The sequence below is a fragment of the Synchiropus splendidus genome, chromosome 15 (assembly GCF_027744825.2).
Source record: "Synchiropus splendidus isolate RoL2022-P1 chromosome 15, RoL_Sspl_1.0, whole genome shotgun sequence".
NCBI classification, from domain to species: domain Eukaryota; kingdom Metazoa; phylum Chordata; class Actinopteri; order Syngnathiformes; family Callionymidae; genus Synchiropus; species Synchiropus splendidus.
In genome coordinates this window covers 9,709,844-9,730,736 of record NC_071348.1, presented here as the reverse complement: position 1 = coordinate 9,730,736, position 20,893 = coordinate 9,709,844, and the positions used below count along the sequence as shown (strand labels likewise).

Genomic DNA, 20,893 nt, shown 5'->3' with positions numbered 1-20,893 from the left:
CCTGTGTTTCACAGTATCTTTGTTTGTCAGACAGTGGGGCCAGAAATCTATGCATTGAAGAAGGGTCAAGAGGTCAGAACATTGGGACCTATCATGGAGGACTGAGTGAACATTGACCTCTTCTAGTCATTGAGCTCTTTTTTTCATTGATTCAAGTCATTAAACTCTTATTTTTTGTTGCATTTTCACAAAAATAAATGAAACTGTTCATCATGTCGATACCCCAGAACGCTATCTGTGATCACACGAGGGAAAAGGTCATTTACTCCTGACTGTTTGTGTAGTGTTTAATGTCCACGAACTCATGTTCGTTCGTTCGTTGCATCACGGTATCACATGCACTTGTATCTGCAGTGCCATCCCGCTGTGTTCTGAGAGTATAAAAGGCCTCAGTCTGGTTACCCGCAGTCAGTCCAGAGACCACCCTCTCGACTCCCTCCCTGCCTGCAGTCCCTGCTCCTCAGCCATGCTGCGCCTCACCGCCTGCTGCCTCCTGTTGGCCTGCGCTGTCTACCTCAGCAGCTCCGCTGTGATCATGGAGAACGGCGCTCCCATCCTCTGGGGTCAAACGGCCGGCCAAGTGACCGACCTGCCCATCCAGAATGGCATGTACAACCCCGATCCGTGGAACTTCCTGCAGCGCCTGAGCATGTACCGCCTGATGATCACAGCCACTGATCCTCTGATGGGATACATGGGCACATCGGCCACTGAGAATCCCATGTGGGGACTGCCGCTGCAGCTGGTGTGGATGCTCACCTCAGGTACGAGCTGCTCTCATCCACCACCGGACAAGCAGAATCCATTCTCGTCCTGACAAACATCAACATTGTTTTGTGAGCCTCAAAAGTCAAATCACACTTTCAGGGCGCCTGACTGACCCAACCGGTGCTACAACTTGTGGCCTGCAAACTGGTGATCCCATGTGTGTTTCCACCTCAAGCTGGTGGGGGTGTAAGTACCGCACACTCTATTACACTCACACACACAAACACACACTCAGAAGCTGGCACTCTGTCTTACAGGCGTGAGCTACTTTGTCTCGGCCATGCCCTTCCTGTCTGCTGCAAAGAACGATTTCTTCGGAGAAGGAGTCCAGGTTTGTCAGATCAACGATGGCGCCCGGTGGAAATTCCATTCTAAACTCATCTTTTTTATTCCACCAGGTGGTGCTGCAGGTTCCTGCCGGCGTCACTGAGTTCTGCACCACTTATGATGACTGCAAATCTCGCTATCCCGACGTCATGGCCAAGTGGGACGCCTTTTTCCAGGTAGGAAATAGTTAACAGCAAAGTCAAGATTGAGTTACAAGTGAAAATTTTCTGGCATTTTTTTTTTTAAATAATAAGGCTGCAATCTACTCTATTATGGTAGCGTGCGTTCCTCTAATAATTATCACATAGTTATAAGAAAACTTATAGTTATAAAAATAAAATAATAATCCATTTATATTTCCTTTTAAAACTTTTTTGTTATAACTTTTTTTGTGTGAAATGCTGTCTTTTTTTCAGAATATTTCTTAGGTACTTAAAATTGTTTGTTGCTATGTTTTTCCAATTATGTGAACACAATTTTAGTCAACCTTTTGCTTTAATACTTTGGTATTAATCAATGGTTTTAAGCTTTATTAAATAATAATAAATAATTTTAAATCTCTTTTTTTCATGTTTTAACTATTTATTCACTTTTTGCCCAGTGAGACATGACTAAAAATCTGTTAAACTGTGGAGTTGTCAATAAATAATTTAGAAAATAGCATTCATTGGCATTATACAATTTTTATTTGCATTTATTTGTGGCGCTTATTTATGTTTTTCATTTAATTATGACATTTTAAATACTTTGCTTCGCATCCCAATTTACTTGGTGTTTTCTTTGCGATTTCTATCACTTCAGTTATTTTCGTCTTCTAATTGGCATCGCTATCTTTATTTTTATATTTCATCTTGGGGTCCGTTCCCTCTACTGACTCACGTCCATTTGTAGCTCTGCATCTGCTGAAACCTTCTTGATGTGTTACTCAAGGGACTGAAGAATTCAGACAAATCTCCTTTGCCCGACAACGAGAAGAAGGACGCCATCCTCGGCCTGTACTGGGAGGCCCAGATGGCTTCCACCTATGCCTCTGCTGCATGCAGCGCCAAGTCAGTCGCCTTCGTCCGTTTTAATTTTCCTGATATGACTCATATCTGACGTCCTCATTGTTGGGCTGTCCTAGGAAGAGCCACTACACCTCCACTGAGATGTCCTTCGCCTCAAGCTGGCTCAACTCCGCCGAGTACGTGTCTGCCGCTCGCTTCCAGTCCAGCTTGGAGAGATCTGAGAAGTTCATCACCCCCCTCCCTGGCAGAATTCTGAAGGTAACCCCACGCTCTTGCCTCACCCACCCCCTCTTCATACAACCACATGGTCCTCCACCAGGATGGAGATTCCGCCCCAAACATCGCCGACCTGAGTGCAGATGAGAACCACACTCTCAATGTCTTCACCTGGATGAAGAACATGAACACCATTATGGGTAAGAAGTGTGTGTGTGTTTTAATCCATAGTTGGGTCACGTTTGTTGTAACTAATGTCCTGCTCATCAGGTGGAGGACTGGTGAACATGTGGCGCAGCGCCATGTGCTCCGTGGTGACCAGAGAGAAAGGCAGAGAGGTGCTGGAGCAACTTCTTCTCGATCCGGCTTTCGCCACAGGCACTGTGTTGTCCATCATCACTTCTATGGCAACAAGCTGCTGAGTGCATCGACTGCCAATGTATTGCACAGTACAGCAAAAAACACTTCTCTGTGTAGGTTACTGGAGCAACGCACTTCACATTCCAGGTCAGCTTCACCTGCATGGAGCTCTCTTGTGAATACACGTGTCCCAATAAACTTTCCACTTTAACACATATATTGTTGAGTTTCAACGCTCCACTTTCTTCACAAAAAACCCCCAGAAAGTGCGCCGTTTTGACGGCAAAAAATGTGATGCAATTGTCAGAACAAGGTCAAGTCAACAGGGATTTAAATCTGATATTTAAAATCTTGGTGGAACAAATTAACCCAGCAGATTATCGACCAGTGTTCTGTAAGATTGTAGGGTTGAAAGGTTAGATTACGTACACACGAATAATAAAAACGGAACACGGAGAATCGCCGCGGTGAAATGACGTCACCTCCAGATCAAGAGGAAAACTAACAAACGCTTTTTATGCAAAAGTTTTATTTTAACACAATACAAAACCATTACTTAACAAAATACAACACTCATTTGGAAATACTGAAGTCACGTTTTTAAGAAGAAGACATGAAAAAGTACAATAAATCTTTTTTTTTCTTTCTAATATGAAACAAACTCAAACATGATTGTCTGTGGAAACACAAATGCATGTGACCTGATGAACATGCAGAAGGTGAAGAAGCCTCCCGTTGTGAATGACAGTGAAACTCGAGGGCATCAAATATTTGCTTTCCCAAAGGATTCTGAGAATCTGTGGTTCCCAACATTTTAGTCGAAGATGGGGGCCTCCAGTTTAGCTCCCTTTGATCATATATTTTCACAGAACTATTATGAATCATTGCGCATGAGTAAAGGTTTTGGAAGTGCGGATGAAATGAGGCGTCCATGAGAAGAACTCTAGTTACAACAGAAGTGTCACCATGATCCAAACAGTGTTCATCAAAGCAGACACAAAACCTCAAATCTGACGGTGATTCTTCCCAGACAGTCCAACACAAACAGAAGACGAGTGGAAATTTAAACACTCCATGTAGCTTTTTGTGGAGGGGAGGCCGTTGCGTTTCTGTCAAAACACAAAAACCTGTCCGGCTGTGTGTGCAATATATTTACAGAGTGGTGAGGTAGAGGGTTAGCTGATGGTGCTGAGGCCTTTAGAGAGGTAGAACATCTCCTCACCTGGCACATGAAACCACCTGCATGTTTGGACCTGTTGATTCTGAGAGAGATTCCTTTTGTTTCTTTTTGCGTAAGTGTGCGGGCTTGTCGTACAGTAAGATGTGTGTGTAAGTGGATCGTGTATGTAACTAGAGTTCACGCGTCTCCGAACGAAGAGGCTTTGTCCTTTAGCAGGTCCAGACACACATGACAGCTCCAGCTTCCTGCAGAGGACACAGAGGAATACATCTTGGTTCATAACAGCACGTCAGCAGAAACAGCGAGGTGGGTTACCTTCAGGGGGTTGAGTCATGGGGGGCTTCAGGCAGTACATGTGGTAGCCTCTGTCACAGTCGTCGCAGAACAGCAGCTGGTCCTAAGAGGGCGACATATTTTTAACATATGGACTACATACGTGCCTAAAAACAACTTTCATGAATCTACCAACCTCTGTATGTTTTTAGGACTGTGCGAGGAAACCAGAGTGCATTAAAAAAAACCCAGGTAAAAACAGAGGATATAGAAAGTCATACCCATAAAAACCCATTAAAAAAGACCCTGGTTTGCTCATGATCTCCTCTACCTGGAATGTTACCTTCGAGCAAAGCTGCACCACTAACCACTATTGATGGGTAGATGAAGTATCATGAAACAGTGTATGAATTTTCAGAGGCCACTAGATGGCGTTCTTGGTTTAGAAATGATGTGAGGTTTCATTGCATTCGTTGTTCAAGTCCAAACATTTACAGCAGACAGTGCCATCTGGTGGCCACTGTAAACCAGGACACTGTTTCATGAAACCTTATCTACTCATTACTTCTGACTACAGTGCACCTCAGTTTTACAGAGCAAATTAGTGTGGCACATAGCGACACAAATCCAGTACTGACTCCAAAAAACGAGAGAAAGAAGTGAGTTTCAGCGACGTACGTCGTTCTCTGAGGTGCCACAGAGGCTGCAGGACTTGCACTCGATGCACTGCCACTGGTACGTCCTCACCGCCTGCATCATGTTGTCAGTGAACTGGAGACATGTGGGGTGACCTGCGTGGCACACCACAAACAACAAGTCATAACCTCGCCACACAACCAGGTCAAACAGCCACAGGCAGTTTATACTATCCAGCTGTTTATTGAAATATTTTCCATATTTTTTTAAATACTTGTTACAGTCCATGTGATGCTTCTGAATTATATTCTTAATTTTTCTTCGTTTGATGTCCATTTCATGCCAAAAAATATATCTAAATTACAGTAAATATTAGATTTTCATAGAAGTATTACTACAATATTTTTGTGCAATAGTTTGTTAAATACATTTCAAATGAATAAAATCCCAACTATTTAATTGTTTATATTTTATTTATCTATTTTTTTGTATTTTCTGCACATAAAATATATATGTGTGTGTGTGTGTGTGTTTGTATGTGTGTGTGTACATTACATTTTAAAATTAATTATTTAACATTTCTGCACATTGTCTTTGTCCATTAAAACAATATTCAGTATTATTTTCAATAATCAAAAATATGTGTTTCTTGTATTAGAAGACAGACCAGAGCGTCCACAGTCTGAGCAGGACACCAGCTCCTCAGCCTGGCCGGTCTTTCTGTTGGAGTCCTGGTCGCCCAGGCAGAAGTCACAGTAGTCGTTGGGGATGATGATGCCGTCTGGACCCTTCTGAGCTGCTGACACGTGAAAAGCGTCGCGTTCCTTGGTGTTTGAGCCACGTGGTGAGCACTTGTTATTGAGAAACCGTCTTACGTTTGTGGTTGTCCGAGCAGCGTGGTGGAGATGGGGGCATCTCGGGCTCCTTCTCCTCCTCGCCACCTTCCTCTTCTGCAAGGTGAGTGTGGGTGTAGTGGTAGCTCAAGCCCGGCCGGTTCTTGTAGCGCTTGCCACAGACTGGAAAACAGACCAACACTTTCAACAATGACGTGACATGAGCAGAATGAAAGACTTTTATTCATTTATTTGACTTTATTCATTTTTAGGTTTAGTCGTATGTGTGATTAAAAACACCCAATACCACTACATATAATCACTATAGATATGCAGTCGGCCTTCCAAGTTGCAATTCTTCAATCGTATTTTAGCGGTTAATGTTTCGATCCATACGTTTTTTTTATCTCCTCATTATTTTCCCGGTTATCATCTGATAAGGCAAATTTTCTCTGTCGCCCTCTTGCGTCCATCACCTGTATATGCAGCTGACGTAAAATACACAATTCCAAATCATCCCCAGATGTTTCCATCTATTTGTATTTTCCACACTCATTTAGTTGCTGCCTACTCACATAAAATGTTTAATTTGTTTTTCCTCCTCTAAGAAGGCCATGTGACCGTTTACGATTTAGTAACTCATAAAGAATGAACGGACTTCAGTTTAACTAGTTGATAAATGTATCACAATAAAAAAGGGTTTAAAGAAACACTTTTTCTTCCTTCTACTCTTATTTCACCGCGTCCATATTAATCCCTTAGAAATGGGTTTCTTTTAATAATGCAGAGAAAATTATTAAACGTAATATGACTAGTAGCGACATAAATTAAAAAAAAATAAAAACAGCATTAATCTAAAAACAAACTCTCACAGGGTTCAATAAAACAAGATGGCCAGCGAGTGTAAACTGAAAATAAATGTAATTATTTAATTTATGAAACGTGTTTAAAAACATAACAGAATTAAAGAGATGATGACCATTATAATGAAAATAAAGGGACAATAAATAACTCCTTTAATATAAAATTTATCCGTGATCACATCAGTGACAACTAAACTTCAGATATTCTTGATGAAAACATGGCACTGTAGACGTCGCACTCATCTAAAACTAATAAAATAATAGAGCAGACTGGAGCTGTAGCCACGAGAGAAGTTTGCCGTTTCATCAGCAGCCACTTGTGTGCGTTCAATAGAATGAACTTCCACGATGGCTACTTCTGCAGCCGAGGCCTGAGAGTCATGCATTTGATAGGAGGCTTCTACAGGATCAGCGCATGCCTGGCAACAAGCAAGCATTAGAGAGCGTTAGTGTCATGCAACGCCGGCGCTCGTGAAGCATCGTGTGCACTAGCAGAGGGCACGAGAAGACCCGAAAAGCTGAAGCAGAGAAGCAACAATTCAGACAGTTCATGTCGCTCCGTTAAAGACCAGATGGGTTCGGATACCTTCTTCAGCCTTTTTTGAGTTATGCTTTTGTTTCAATCTATCTGGAACAGAGAAGACACAAAAGCAAACAATAAAGACAGAAAGACAGAACAAGACACAAAAATGAGGATGAGAGTCGCTGGTACGTCGCCGTGGAAACCCTCCTCCGCAGGGACCCTGTCCTAGTATGAAAGTAGCATGCTCAGGTTTGGCTCAAAGGCACAACAGTGTCCCTTCATGCTGCAGATTGCTGGTCAGGAAAGAGGAAAATAAACGTCCCTTTGGTCTTTCTGAAGGAGGCGGAAAGGTTTCCTAGCAACATGTCATCAATATTTTCAGCCTAGGATTAATTAACGGCGAAGGAAGACCTTGGGAGTGGCTGAGTGAGCTGCAAGAGCTTCCATGTAAATGACACTCACAAACAGGTCACAGAAATGAAACATATAGTGGCGGAATATGGCGTCTTACTGTCACAAACATAAGGCTTGTCCTGGTCGTCCATGTTGACGGGTTCTGTCCTCCTGCGACTGGAAGCTCTGTTCTATTGCAGCACACGACAAAATAATGTCAAAAATATGCTCAACAGCTCCAGCATGATCCATCCGCTCACTCACTTTGCCTCTGTTTCTGCTCTTTCTCTTCGGGGTGTCCAGCTCAAACTCTTCGTCGTCATGGAACCCGTCGCCATTCTCCTCTGCCTCCAGAACTCTCTGTGGAAGAGATATTTTGTGTCATTGTCTCTATCATTCAATGCTTTTTTTCAGCATTTGAAATATCAATGATACGATTAACAGTGAGAGTCAATGTGCTGATTTGGACAGTAGGTGGCAGCAAAGTGGCGCTGGGACTGTGGCTCTGGTCCAGACACATTTTTTAAAAGATCTGTTGATCCAGATGGCGATTCAGAACCACAGGAGAATGGTTTGAATCATCCCGTCGTTGTCCCACCACTCCATCGCAGTTGCTCTAAAATAAAACTAAAAAACACATTTTTTTCTCCCTGATGTTGCAGGATACGTCACTGTGTGACGGAGTCTCACACAGGCGAGCTCAGGTGCAGTGGAAAACTATTTTTTTCAGAAAATTTCAATATCAAAACCTCTTCATCACAGCTCGAAAGATCTCATCTCTCCACTCAGGAAATAAAGAACTTGCTTTAATGTCCAATTCACCATCAGCCAAAGACTTGGATAGAATCATCTCTCCATTAAGGGAAACATTTACATGAAACAAGAGTCACCTGTATCTCCAGCAGAGTCTCCTCTTCCTTAGTGATGCTGCTTTTCTTCTCCAGAAGGCTGTCACTTCTGAGGAGGGCTTCTAAAGCGGTGGCCTCTCCCGGGGGCCCTTCACGCTTGGGGGCCAGTTCGGCTTCTGAGAGAGTGAAAGGAGAGAAAGGTTGGTCAAAATGTGTGAGCGGAACTTTGCTCAGAACCCGCAAGAAAATGGAAGAAAGTTTAGTGCTGTGAAACTGTAGTGTGTGAAGGTGAATTACACAATATATCTCATGTTGGATCTCAGTCTCAGACAAGCCTAGTACTTACCAAAAAAAAAGAGAGAGAACACATATTCCATCTGGTGTAACTGTAACCATGTGTCTTGTTATTCGTGGCCAAAAACCAACGGAAAGCAAAGTTCCCTCTTCTGAAACTAAAGATTGAACCTTGATTACCTCCACTGCAGTTTGTCAAAAGCCACAATATTACACACATAGCTGAGTGTAGGTGTCAAACTCATCTGACCTATCTAGTCATTTTGATGCCAATCCCAGTGTTTCAGGAGTTGTAATTCACATTTGTGTTTACTGTATTTGTGTGTTTTTGACTTATAGCCACTCTGCTCTATGCTGTTAAACCCCCCGTCTTTTTGTCATCTTTCTGGTTGGGAAAAAGGAAACGCACCTTAACCTTTAACCCACCATCTTAAAACTGACACTCTGTCGACGTGGACTTCAGGTTTCACGCCTCACATGTTGACTTAGCTTGTGCTTTTATAAACCTGTAAGTGTTAATCATCGCTAAAAGATTTCCAGAGAAGCAGAAGAGGCGAGCCTCTGTTTGTACTCGCTCAGACAGACAATCCTTTCTGCCCAGGAAGTATTAAATAAACATAAAGCACTTCCAAAAAACCAGAGCAGCGCAGTCACATTCCGCAGTGGAGTTTAGATAGATATCGCAGCTGAACCGCACGTCTGGAAAACATAAATGACACCAGCAGCACCGCTTTTCATACTATTTCTGAACGTCGGGTTGGTGACTGCCCATGGGAGTTTCCTCTGCATTTCCACCCCAGGAGAATAAATCACTGCTTATAGGGCTTGATCCTGCCATTGCTCAACGATATTATGTTGCATCTGGAAGACAGCGAGTGGGCAAACAATACTGTGGCAACACAGGAACAAAGACTTGCCTTTATTGCTCCCCCTTATCAGGTTCCTGGGACATTCCTCTGCAAAAATCCCCCATAACACACACACATACACACGTATGCATGCTTGGATTGACACACAGGCTGGAAAAAAAAACACACTTCCACCTCTAGACTTACATTCTAATGCCTCATGGACAAATGATTACAGAGGCCCACTTAGGGTGCTGCAGTAAGGGAGAGTAATATGGGGGGTTGTGTATCCTTCTGTGTGTCCGCTGCTGAGAGAAGGCATTGATTCAAGTGAGAGAATGAACCTGGAGACCTGGCAGGAGAAGCGACCTAACCAGAGCCAGATGGTCAGATATAAGAGTCAATGCGGCCAAAAAAAATGTATAAACACAGCCGGACACAAGCGCGCATCACTGTATGTTTCATTCAAAGGGCGGGTGAGGGAAAGTTTTTATCGCTAAACAAAGTAGATTCCTGCAAAGACTTTACCTCTAGTTTGACATGCGCAGCTGTGCGTGTGTGCGGTCAGCTTTACCTAGGCGCAGCTCACACAGGCGGAGCTGGGGATCGATGGGAGGGTGGAGTCGCCTCTTCTTTCTCCAGCAGCGTGCAGGGTAAGTGTACATCTGTCCAGCAGCCGTCCCTGGAGACACAGGCACCAACTTCAACACTCAACGTAGCCTTGTACTACTAAGCAGGCGTCGCTGGTCTGATTCAGAATACAAATACATGCTCTCTCATTGATAAATAGTTCAGTCACAAAACACTTAGTATCATGAACACGGCCATTTCAACTTGACAGTTACTCGTCTCACGTTGTACAACCAGAACAGAAGCTAAAGAAGTATCTGAGAGACTGGATGAGCCGCAGATCACGTGCAGGAGAGGAGGAGAGGTGAACTCAGAATGAATGCATATAATGTGAGTGGCGTCTGCCACAAAGTATAGGGTGGGGCCTGAAGGGCTTTGCATTCAAGATGGAGAGATGTCTATTTGTGTCCTGCTTTTAGTTGAGAGCAGATTGTTGCCTTGGGCTGCGAAGGCGACCCAGATGTGGCGGGTGACTTATCATTGCTCATAGCAGGATAAAATGCAAGTTATAACCTGAAGAGGGGACACACTATTGTTCAAACAGGCTGTCTATCTATCTATCTATCTATCTATCTATCTATCTATCTATCTATCTATCTATCTATCTATCTATCTATCTATCTGTCTGTCTGTCTGTCTGTCTTTCTGTTTATCTATCCATCCATCCATCCATCTATCATCTGTCTGTCTGTCTGTCTGTCTGTCTGTCTATCTATCTATCTATCTATCTATCTATCTATCTATCTATCTATCTATCTATCTATCTATCCATCTATCTATCTATCTGTCTATCTGTCTGTCTGTCTGTCTATCTATCTACCTATCTATCTATCCGTCCGTCCGTCCATCCATCCATCCATCTATCTATCTCCCAACTAGCTTTGTTATTGTTATTGTCATTTGTAAGTTTGACTGCTAAACTTCATACAAGCAAAGGGTCATAACTAGGAAGACAACACATGTTTCTAGCTGATATTTATCCTAAATTCGATTCGCTGAATTCCTCGACTCCAGCAGAGATCCTCACCTGGCCGACGCTGGCACTTCTCCATCCAGATGTAGCAGTTGTTCTGTGCCACACCGGTCTGTGAGTCCAGGAAGGGCATTCGGACGCTCCGCTCCGCACACAGGCGAGCGTTGTAGCTGCGGCAGTGCTCAATGGCCTCCTTGTAAAACTGGTCACCGAGTCTGAGCGCAGGAAGACAAGTGTAAGTTTAGCCTTCAACAGATGGCAACCAGGCAAGAAGAGCCCAACAACATTAATATTAGACGGTATAGACCTTGAAATTCATTTATAATATAGATAATTGTATCATTGTTTATTTGCAGAGTCCAGCATCATCATAATATATTCTTAACCAGCTGTTAACTTGTTTTATTCCAACAGACAACACAGCCTTTTTACACGTCTTTGTCTGCAAAATTCCGTCATATCCGCAATTTCAGATGCATCACATTTGGTCTTGCACCAACACCAAATAGGAATGTGAATTATATTCCTGTGAAATCGCGCTACAGCTGCACAATCACAAAGTTAGCATCCACTCCAGACAAGCTACCTTGCAGCCAACCTTCTGTCGATGGCGAAGAATCCATCTTTGCTGCTCAGCATGACGACAGCTGGAACAGCCGAGTTCAAAAGCTGAGAGCCATGAAGTGGCAAAACCTACGTTGAATGTTTCATTCTGACAATTTGACTGATGAGTCCTGGTCCGTGCAGCAGATGGGGTATATACGTTCAGACACACCAGAAGCAAGAGGATATAAATCACAGTTTGAGACGTCAATACTACTCTCAAGTGTTCCCATGCCACAGATCAATCCGGAGATAAATGACGTTGCGTGAAGTTTGTAAATGAAGTGGGCTTATCTATTATTAATTAACAGCGTGGTGGGCGGGGTCGGATGTGCCCGGGTTCACACAAGGCAAGACACTCCTCAATAGTCTACAACAGACCAGGGCAAAGTACGGCCTGGGGGCCAAATGCGGACCTTTGACTTTATTAATGTGGCCCTTTTTACATACATACATACATTTCTTGTCCCTTAAAATACATCAGAAATGAAAGTAGATTTTGAAATGTATGACATCACTTGATTTTCTTTTACCCTCTTTCTTTGCGTGGGAATTTTTTTTGCCCATCCCTGGTCTACACAGTCCGGGTATCTCTAAATCTTGCAGAGTAATCTACAACACTAGGACGGGCAAGTTCAAAATCTGTTTCATTTTAAATATATAGTGTGAAAATACTTTCACTGCTTATTCAAGCATCACACCACACCAAAATATATACAGCATGACATTCTTGTTTTGGCTGAGGTTTCTTAAAATTAGACATTGTGCAATGGGAAAGGGTAAAGAATGGGCATCTTCAAGTTGCAGGGGCAGCAGGCCAGCAACACTTGATCAAGGACAGGAGCTACTATCTGTTGGACAGGTAGAGGTTCAGATGGTGTGTCGTACACTGGATCTCTTGTGTTGTGTTCCCTCATTTTTAGCAGCTCTGCACTGCAGGATACGCACAAAGCAAGAGCATTTTATCCAACTGTTTACATTTGAGGAGGAAAGCCGATCTGCTGGACTCAGGTCCCGTCTGTCCAGATGAGTCGTCTGCTCTGCTGATGCTCCACACAGACATGCAAAGAATGTAAAACTGGACAAAGACCAGCACTCTGGTCACACTGGAGCTGACAAAGATGTGCAGTGTTTGGTCGTGACCGAGTGAGAGGAAGCAGGAAGGAGTATGGGGGCTGGGGTTAGAGCAGGGGGCAACGTGATCTAAAGGGGATCACCATGAATGATAAATGGAGGTTTGCCATTAAGATCTCGTACTACTAGTTTCCGTGACAGGCATCAAATTTATCAGAATGGTCGTCCATTTATTAGGCATAAAATACATATGTAAATATATCCACGGCTTCACATTTGTCGAGTCATTCTGAGCCTCTGGACAAATAAAAATTTACCAATCTTGTGGTTCCATGTGAAGGGTTCTTCACCTTCGCTTCAGGACCTCTAAAATCTTACTTACGGATTTTCCCTGTGTATGTGGAGTTAAATGGCAAGGGGGATCCCTCACTGACCATTTGAACAACAAGCTGTGAAAACCAGGTGCCACATTCATCGTGTAATGGAGTTAGATGAAGCTGATATAACCAGGCTTTATGGACATGAATACAAAACACTACAAGGGGAAAATGGCGCTCGCCCACGACTCAAAATCCCCACGGCAAACCAACCAGCAAATCAAAGGCAAAATACCCAGGGTTCTCCCCACGATTGTTTCCCAGAAAAGGGGGCATCTTAACATTGTCATGTTGCAGTAAAAGAAGGTTCAAAAGAAGGTTTTCTTCACCTCCTCTATTTTCCCATAAAGAAGTCATTCTCCTCCACCTTAACCTATTTGGCGCTATGATCTTCATGTCCATTACTGTATGCAAGAATTTTAATGGTACCAACATCCTTTGTCCAACTCGGTCTCATCTTCACTTACAAATTTAAGGATCTTCATTCGAGTCAAAGTTCAATGGACAGCCATTGAACTTGGAGTCACATTTCATTGGTTAAAAATTAGTGACAACATGAACAAGCACTGCTCTTTCAGGCCTTAAAGACAGAGACACAGAGTGAGTGTCCCGAACAGACCATTGGGGCGGAGGGGGTTTACGGTACGGGGGCAACCCAATTCCCTGACAAAAGCCAGGTTAGTGCATATCATCAATTCCTGGATCTACATAGAGTGATGACACTGCATCTCACTGAATAAGAGTGGTGCTGTGTATCAGAGAGTAGCGGGTTCATTGCTTAAAGCTCCAACAGGGTCAGGTTCTGGATGGTGACCATTGTCCAGTGCAACGTGCCTGCTTATCAATAAGTCTTCCCTGCCCTTTGGCCATTATTTTCTTTGCACTGACTGTTGCAGGTCAGCTGAGGTAACCGAAGCTCCATGACAAACATAATTTCTAAACCGCCTCTGCATTACAAAAACATTCACATTCCATTAATATTTTACATGTTTTCTTTTCAGACAAGGACACTTCTGCAAGTGGCATGTTGCTGTTAGCAACAAACCTTTCAGTGAACTCCAACAACCGCGCGGTTTCATTGACTTGCAGAATACTGAATATATTAAATCAAAAATAACACATCGCTTCGACAGCATTTCTAAAGCTGCAGCAGTATGTGATCTTTGAGGGCTTTTGGGGCGCAGTATGTACTACTTTAGCGGCAAAGCAATGAGGAGTTTGGAAGGTTAAAAAGCTCGTCCTTTCTGCTAATGCTTCCTCCACTTTGACCTCAGTGATTTAACATGTTATTTATATATATATATATATATATATATATATACATAAGTTCTGACTGAAATTCACCCCCATAGGAAAGAAGCAGAGAACAGCTCTGCTGTCATCATTACCACGGAAAACCTCAGCTGTCACGATCTGTCAAACGAATACAGTGTGTGTGAACCTGAGGGCCACTCATATTCATCCACCTCAAACGTGTCATCTTGGTTTGTCAGCGCCCCATTTCTAATAAGAAAGCATCTGCGTGTTCAACTCTTACATAAGTGATTCTGTCCCCCACCACCACCACCACCAACATCATCATCATGGGTGTCCTCAGTGTTGTACAATTGGGTTAAGTGAGAGTAAAGGGAGTGTGCGTGCGTGTGTCTATGCCTCCAAGACCATCTGTCTACGCGGTGCGTGTCCCGAGACATCCTTCATATCCCCTCCCCCCACACTGTCTCAAACATCAGATATTGTATTGTGAGCGTACCCCTCACCCAACTGCATGGCAGATACTAGTGACAGAGCAAGTCATTCCTCAACTGCTCTCTGGATATTAATGGCATCTGCAGTCGCCACTCGCGTGTGTGTGGACGCAACACTTCTTCACGCAGATTTGTGATGATGGATGACTTTAGGTGGACGTACAGCGGAGCATCATCGATTTTGAGGGGGTCACCGACTGATATTTCACGACGCCCAAGTGAGCGGGGACCAGACCCTCACAGCATTTCAATCTACTCCAGTGTTGTCAAGGGAAAAAAAAACAACTATCAAATCAGATATCTATGAATTATTTATCACAGCTACAGGCAGGTAGTAATGGTATGCAAAAATCATATGAAGCTGCAGCGCCTGCGGAATAATTCATCTTTTGATTTGTAGTCATGACGGAGAAGCTGCAGAGATTAAACACCTCAGGTTCGGAATCCGGTGTCTGAAGCTCAGCCACATTAGGTTTCATTATGAACACCAAGTCGAAGTTATGTCTGTTTACTCAACACACATATAGGCGCCGGTTAACAGGAGGGCTTTCATTGTCAAACCATTTGTTCACACTCTTTCTGTTGAAATGAAGCCCACTTATATCTGGTGTCGAAATGTCTATAGTTATATTGTATTTCACACTGAAAATAATTTTTAAAATTCTGGTCCTGGAATTGACATGCATAAGTGGAACTCAGGCAATGTTTCAAACCAGAGGTTCTTAACCTTTTTGATCTTGGGGCCCACCTTTTCCAGGACAAATGGGAATAGAACTGATTCATTACTCTTGATTTCATTTGTGATCAACAACCATATTTAATCTGCTTAAACGTAAACAAAGCAAAATCTTGTGACATTGACATGAAACCGTGTGATCATCGCAGTGATATTTATTTGTCATCGAAAAGTCCAACCAGCAGAAGAACCAGGTGCAAGTCATGTTCATCAAATTTACTGAAGAAAAAAAGGAAAAAAAAACACACTCGGTGCAAACTGTTCAGAATATTGGAAAAACTGAATACAATTCTGAATAAAAAAAAGTCTAAATATAATAAAATAAAAACAATATGTTTTATTTAAATGGCCATAAAAAGGTACAATTAATTTTCAAAACTGCTTCAACCCGTTTTTATTGTTGGGGGGCCATCACTTTCTTTATCATTTTTTCTTTTCAAAAACTTATCAACAACTATCACAGATTTGCAGCTGCCATGTCAATTCAGTGACACACTACTGCCACCATACGTGGGTCATGCATTAAAACTGAGTGTCTAGCGGCCCTCACGGCCCAAAGGTGTAAAACAAAATAGCTTTTAGCGGCCCTCAAGGAAGCGCTCGCGGCCCCGGCCCTATGGTTAGGAATCACTGTTTTAAACTACTCAACCATTTCTGACCAGAGACTAGGTGCTCCCCAGTGCCAGTGCCAACACAGTGCCAGGCCTCGTGCACCACCAGTCGAGGAGGACTCCACCTTTTAAGGTAGACTGTTAAGGAGGACCATTAAGGATGTACAAAGCGCTGTATTAAATATTAATTTACCAAAATCAGGACATACAATGCATTAGATAATCCAGTACAGGGGACTATAACCTTCATTGTCAACAACCATTTTTGTATGCTGTACCTCAACCCTCTGTGATATTGTCCTAGTCCTAATCCTGAAGTAGTTTTCCTAACATGTTGCTGCCTACGCCCGTTACTTCAAGCGAGTTCTTTCCTTGACAAGCCTGACTCAGTAAGATTCCCAAATCCCTTAGCTTTGTGCTACTCTTCAGTCGCTCTTCTACATTTTTGAGGACATCGTGATAGCTGTATGAACTCTATAAATATGCTTCAAGATCCTCAGTGTCCTTACTGAGTGACACAGTGGCACTACTTGAATGGTACTTTTCTTCAACGCATTGAGTTACTTGACATATCCTGTGGCATCAAACAGGTCACTGTGATTCAAGGTGGGGGAACAAGGAGCCCAACTGGATGCAGCAAGAAGGAGAAATGTAATGAAATAGAAGCGCAGGAGGGGGACTTAAGGGGTGTGACAGCTCTTATATGTCCCGCGGCACATGTGTTCCCTTTCAGCCCCTGTCACACTCATTTTCTCTCAAACATATGCACCAGTGTGTACGCCCATTTGTGCATAAACAGACACACAAAGGAAGTAAAAAAGAAAGGTGGTAATTGGGGATACAGATGTTGTTGCTTTTGAATATTATATAACACGAGAGAAAAAAGGGCCAAGAAAAGCCCCTTCTTAGTTTTTTATATGAAGAGACGAAAACATCTGGGGTGAATAAAGGTGCACAAAACTGCATTGATATCTGTTTTAAAAACTGCCATTTAATTTCCTTCGGCTGGAAACCATTCCCAGCCATTAGCGTTCCCTGGCACCAGATAGACAAAGGCCAGGGTTCTCTCCTGTTCTGAGGGAAGTATAAATGTATGCAGCCAGACAGACCCCCCCTCTCCCAAACACTAACCTCCATCATTCACTCAAACGCTCCTTTTTTTCCTCAAATTGGGGGAGGGGACTAAACAATCATCCAACACACGCGACAAGCACGCACAATAAAAAACACATAACCTCCAATGGCTGCCCCCCTTACCCGCTCTTCCTACAGAAATAGCTCTGAAAAAAATAAGGTAAAATGCAGGATTTAAGCTTCAAAATTTGTATTTGTTGCTCACATATAACAGGGTTATGACTGTAACTACTTATTGATTGTGAATAAGATCTGCTTCTGCATGGTTGGTCATTTCTAAAGGACAGATGGAGGTCCATATCTGTTTATGTTTCTGGCCTTTATTTCTGTGCAGCTCCGTCTCAACAGATGGACCCAGGAGGATACAGGGACACGTCTAATCTTCTGGTCTCCACGCACAGCTGAAGACTGACAAACATTGCAGCCATGTTTTTGCGGGAATACAACAGCTTAGCTCCAGTCATGCTTGACAAGAAATATGCCCTCAACAACCTCCCAACCAGGAGTTTGCCTGAGTGGGCGATGTCGCTCTGCGTGTGTTAGACCAGAGAGCATAGTTTGACAAGTTGTCTCTTGACACACACTAACCAGATGAATATATTAGATTTCACTGATAGCAGCCAGCTCATCCGAATGTATACACACCTCATTGTCTTCTACTTTTTCAGTTGGTGTCACATTTAATCATGAAATTGTACTTAATCATAAATAGTATGACGATACCACACACAATTCTCTTCTCTGCTCTACGTTGAGCAAAGAATCTGGGCTCTAACTTCCGAAAAAGAGACAAGTCTGGTGTCAACCAGCACCTGTTATTTTTACACCTGAACATTGCAGACAAGTAAAACAGGCATCAGTTTGCAAAGAGGAAAACTTTCAGGAATATTGTTGACTCAAGAGCACCATACTGAAAATAAACAAATGAATAAATAAATAACAGGTCTGCTACATCAAATGGGAAATGGTAAACACACAGTCTCTTTAGTTATATATACAACAAATGATAAAACCTATACTCATGAAGCACATATTGCACAAGTGTTATCACTTAATAGTGATGAAGGATACACGCAGAGTATAAGAAAAAGGAAATTACTATTCAAGGATGAGCACATCCACTCACAAATAATAATGCATTTAAGACAAGCATCAGTCCTTTTATAATGCTACAGCTGAAACCCGAAAACACCACTTATTACTGCATAATAACAGAAATTGCTGCTCACTTTATTTAAGACCTTCTACCAGCATGTGACAGATAAAGACAAGTTACAAGACAAGTAGATGTTTAAAAAATAAACAGTTTGTTGTGCATATTTTAGGTGGGTTTTTGTTATGAAAGCTGTTCACTTATTTATTGAGAATAGTTCAGTTAACTATTTTTTTTCTCAATAACTATGCTTCGCTATGTGCATAATAGTGTCTAATATATTTTTAAAAATGACTTGCACATTGTTCTTATAGCGATGTGCAGCATTAATTTTGCATCTGGAAACCGTTGCAGTGACGCGACCATCGCGGGAATGGAAAGATATTCATAATAAAGATTTATGCGATATGTTAAGCGATGAAAGACATCCGTTTCAGCACATACCGAAGCGAAACTGCAATGAATGATGCGTTTTTAATAAACATCTGTGTGTAAGGTCGACAGACAAACACAAACAGTGGATACTAATTATGATATATTGCATAAAGACGTCGTCTGAAACTAACTTTTCCATGCAAACTTCAGCGCTTATATTCAGTCGAAGTAGATAACAGGGTGTTGTTAGTAAAACGGAATGCAAATGCACGCTAACAATACCTGCAGATAACAAACACAAAAATTGTCCCGGTATGAGACAGACGTCAGCGAGCCTATTGACACAGCAAACATGGCGCGAATTCATACGGCCAAATATTACTTACGATTTTAGGGGATTATGAATGACAGCCGCCATTTTCCTGCAGGACTGTAACGCAATATTCCAAATCTCGGTGTAGTTTGGGACCCTTATGGAAGAAAACACACACAGACACTACAGCCAATGTGCTGCAGAGCACCGAGCGCCCACCAATACAGCGGCAGGCTCGAGACAGTGGGCGGGGCCTGGGACAAACACTGTCATCAGCAATATTCCCTGGATATGAAACAAAACAAACACGAAAAACGCCATTAGGACGTGCGTAACGGATCAAACGATAATACCACTAGTTAAAGCATCGATAAGCGGATTACATCAATTGTTAAAAAGTATCTGAAAACAGAACGCTTCTAAAGTGGTGTTATCTTTAAGACTTACATAGACTATTTTGGTTGTTGAAGGTGGTCATAACTGTGGAAAAGAGAACTGTTTCAAATCGTTTCTATAGAATCACTGCTTCATTTATGTAGTAGTTACACTGAACGACTGTATAATTACAACTTAAATTCTAAGCACACTCACTTTTACGTTTTAATACCCTAACACCCCCCCCCCCTTTTCTCTCCTCCTTAACAATTAATGTTACAAAACAAGATAGACAACAATGTGTTTTTTAGATTTTGGTCATTTTGCCTGGTACAAGCGTCATCCAGTGTTACCATGTTGTTTTTACCATGTCAGTGCTGCACTTGTGTGAGTGTGGTTTTACACTTGTCAACAGCCGAGACAAAAGACACAGTTCTGTTTTACTAGAAACAGACAATAAAGCCTGTTCAACCTTTCAGCTTATTAAAATAGTTTATTTTAAGTTCAAGAGAGTCTTGGATGTATCCACCTCAACTGCCAACTGAGAACCATGAGTGCACACAGTGGTGAGATCCTGAGGTCCCCACATGGGCTGCCAGATTTTGTCCCAAAAAATGGTGAACTAGTGAAGTGCACTCTCCAGTGAGAAGGATTTTCCACTCGGCTTCACATCGGTCATGAACTCTGAGGCACGGCCATATCACTGATCCAAACAGCCGACAAGGTTTTCCTGTGGAGCAGTTTTTTCCTTGAGATAAAGATTGAGGCACTTTGCCATGTGTAACTGAGCTAATACTTTTTGTTAACAAGCGGGAACTCCTTTTCCTTCAAGTGCGGTCGGACTTTGCCGAGAGATTGTTTCTTCGTATGAAGTTATTCACCGTAACAGCTGCTGTTACTGTGAATAAACAGCTGCTCTGTCATCCTTGTGACAATGTAAAGAGCGATTGAATGTAGAGAGAGATACTGCAGGTCACCCTCTTCTATCTATTTTGACCATCCTCTCCAGTCACACCTACTATTTACTGCATGCATGAACCTCAATGGTAATTTTCTCCATCTATTTTTACCTGGTATCTCCATCACCAACATATCTTCCTTCCTCTCCATCTGTCCTCCCTGACTTTGTCTCCTGTCTTGTCCACATGACACGTCTCTTTGACATACTCATTACTAATCTTGGCTTTCCAAGTAACTCCAAATATAAACCTGGGCGTTTTCAACTGTGGCACTTCGAATTCTGCTTCTTGTCTTTTTGTTTACCAGCCTACAATGGATTATATCGGAAATCATACTGATATACTTTCAAATTTAGAATTTAACATGTCAAAGATAATCTAATATTTACCGAATTCTCCTTTTCCTTTTCTTGTAATGCATCCTACGTGTAGTAATGGCCTGTCTTTGAATGATCAAAACCTC

At 42.4% G+C, this 20,893-nt stretch overlaps 2 protein-coding genes across 5 annotated transcripts; one reads left to right on the top strand and one right to left on the bottom strand.

The window, feature by feature from the left end:
• The first annotated feature begins 285 nt into the window (after positions 1–285).
• LOC128746544 (protein LEG1 homolog) lies at positions 286–2,740 on the top strand. The gene is made up of 8 exons (XM_053843662.1): positions 286–764; positions 868–954; positions 1,026–1,099; positions 1,167–1,271; positions 2,026–2,144; positions 2,219–2,360; positions 2,422–2,518; positions 2,589–2,740. The coding sequence occupies exons 1-8, from the start codon at positions 305–307 to the stop codon at positions 2,738–2,740; spliced, it is 1,236 nt and encodes a 411-aa protein (XP_053699637.1). The 5' UTR covers positions 286–304.
• Positions 2,741–3,233: 493 nt separating this feature from the next.
• dpf3 (double PHD fingers 3) lies at positions 3,234–19,306 on the bottom strand. Of its 4 annotated transcripts, none has more exons than XM_053887629.1 (12): positions 19,170–19,306; positions 11,027–11,187; positions 9,944–10,051; positions 8,270–8,403; positions 7,644–7,739; positions 7,498–7,570; positions 7,050–7,091; positions 5,643–5,783; positions 5,435–5,566; positions 4,810–4,922; positions 4,174–4,255; positions 3,234–4,103 (listed from the first exon to the last, which is right to left on the bottom strand). In XM_053887629.1, exons 1-12 carry the CDS (start codon positions 19,199–19,201, stop codon positions 4,036–4,038), a joined length of 1,182 nt encoding a protein of 393 aa, XP_053743604.1. In that variant the 5' UTR covers positions 19,202–19,306; the 3' UTR covers positions 3,234–4,035. The 4 variants fall into 4 exon arrangements, with proteins under 4 accessions (XP_053743604.1, XP_053743605.1, XP_053743606.1 ...); XM_053887630.1 differs by having other exon boundaries at positions 5,435–5,563; XM_053887631.1 differs by lacking the exon at positions 7,050–7,091.
• Positions 19,307–20,893: the final 1,587 nt, after the last annotated feature.

Excerpts from the sequence above, each read along its gene's own strand:
- LOC128746544 (XM_053843662.1), top strand. The coding sequence starts at position 305 with ATGTTCGTTCGTTCGTTGCATCACGGTATCACATGCACTTGTATCTGC. Across the intron at positions 955-1,025 it reads CACCTCAAGCTGGTGGGGGT|GCGTGAGCTACTTTGTCTCG; the intron begins GTAAGTACCGCA and ends TCTGTCTTACAG. Across the intron at positions 2,145-2,218 it reads TCTGCTGCATGCAGCGCCAA|GAAGAGCCACTACACCTCCA; the intron begins GTCAGTCGCCTT and ends GGGCTGTCCTAG.
- dpf3 (XM_053887629.1), bottom strand. The coding sequence starts at position 19,201 with ATGGCGGCTGTCATTCATAATCCCCTAAAATC. Across the intron at positions 7,092-7,497 it reads CAAGCCTTATGTTTGTGACA|ATAGATTGAAACAAAAGCAT; the intron begins GTAAGACGCCAT and ends TCTCTGTTCCAG. Across the intron at positions 5,567-5,642 it reads CTGCTCGGACAACCACAAAC|CAGCTCAGAAGGGTCCAGAC; the intron begins GTAAGACGGTTT and ends TTCACGTGTCAG.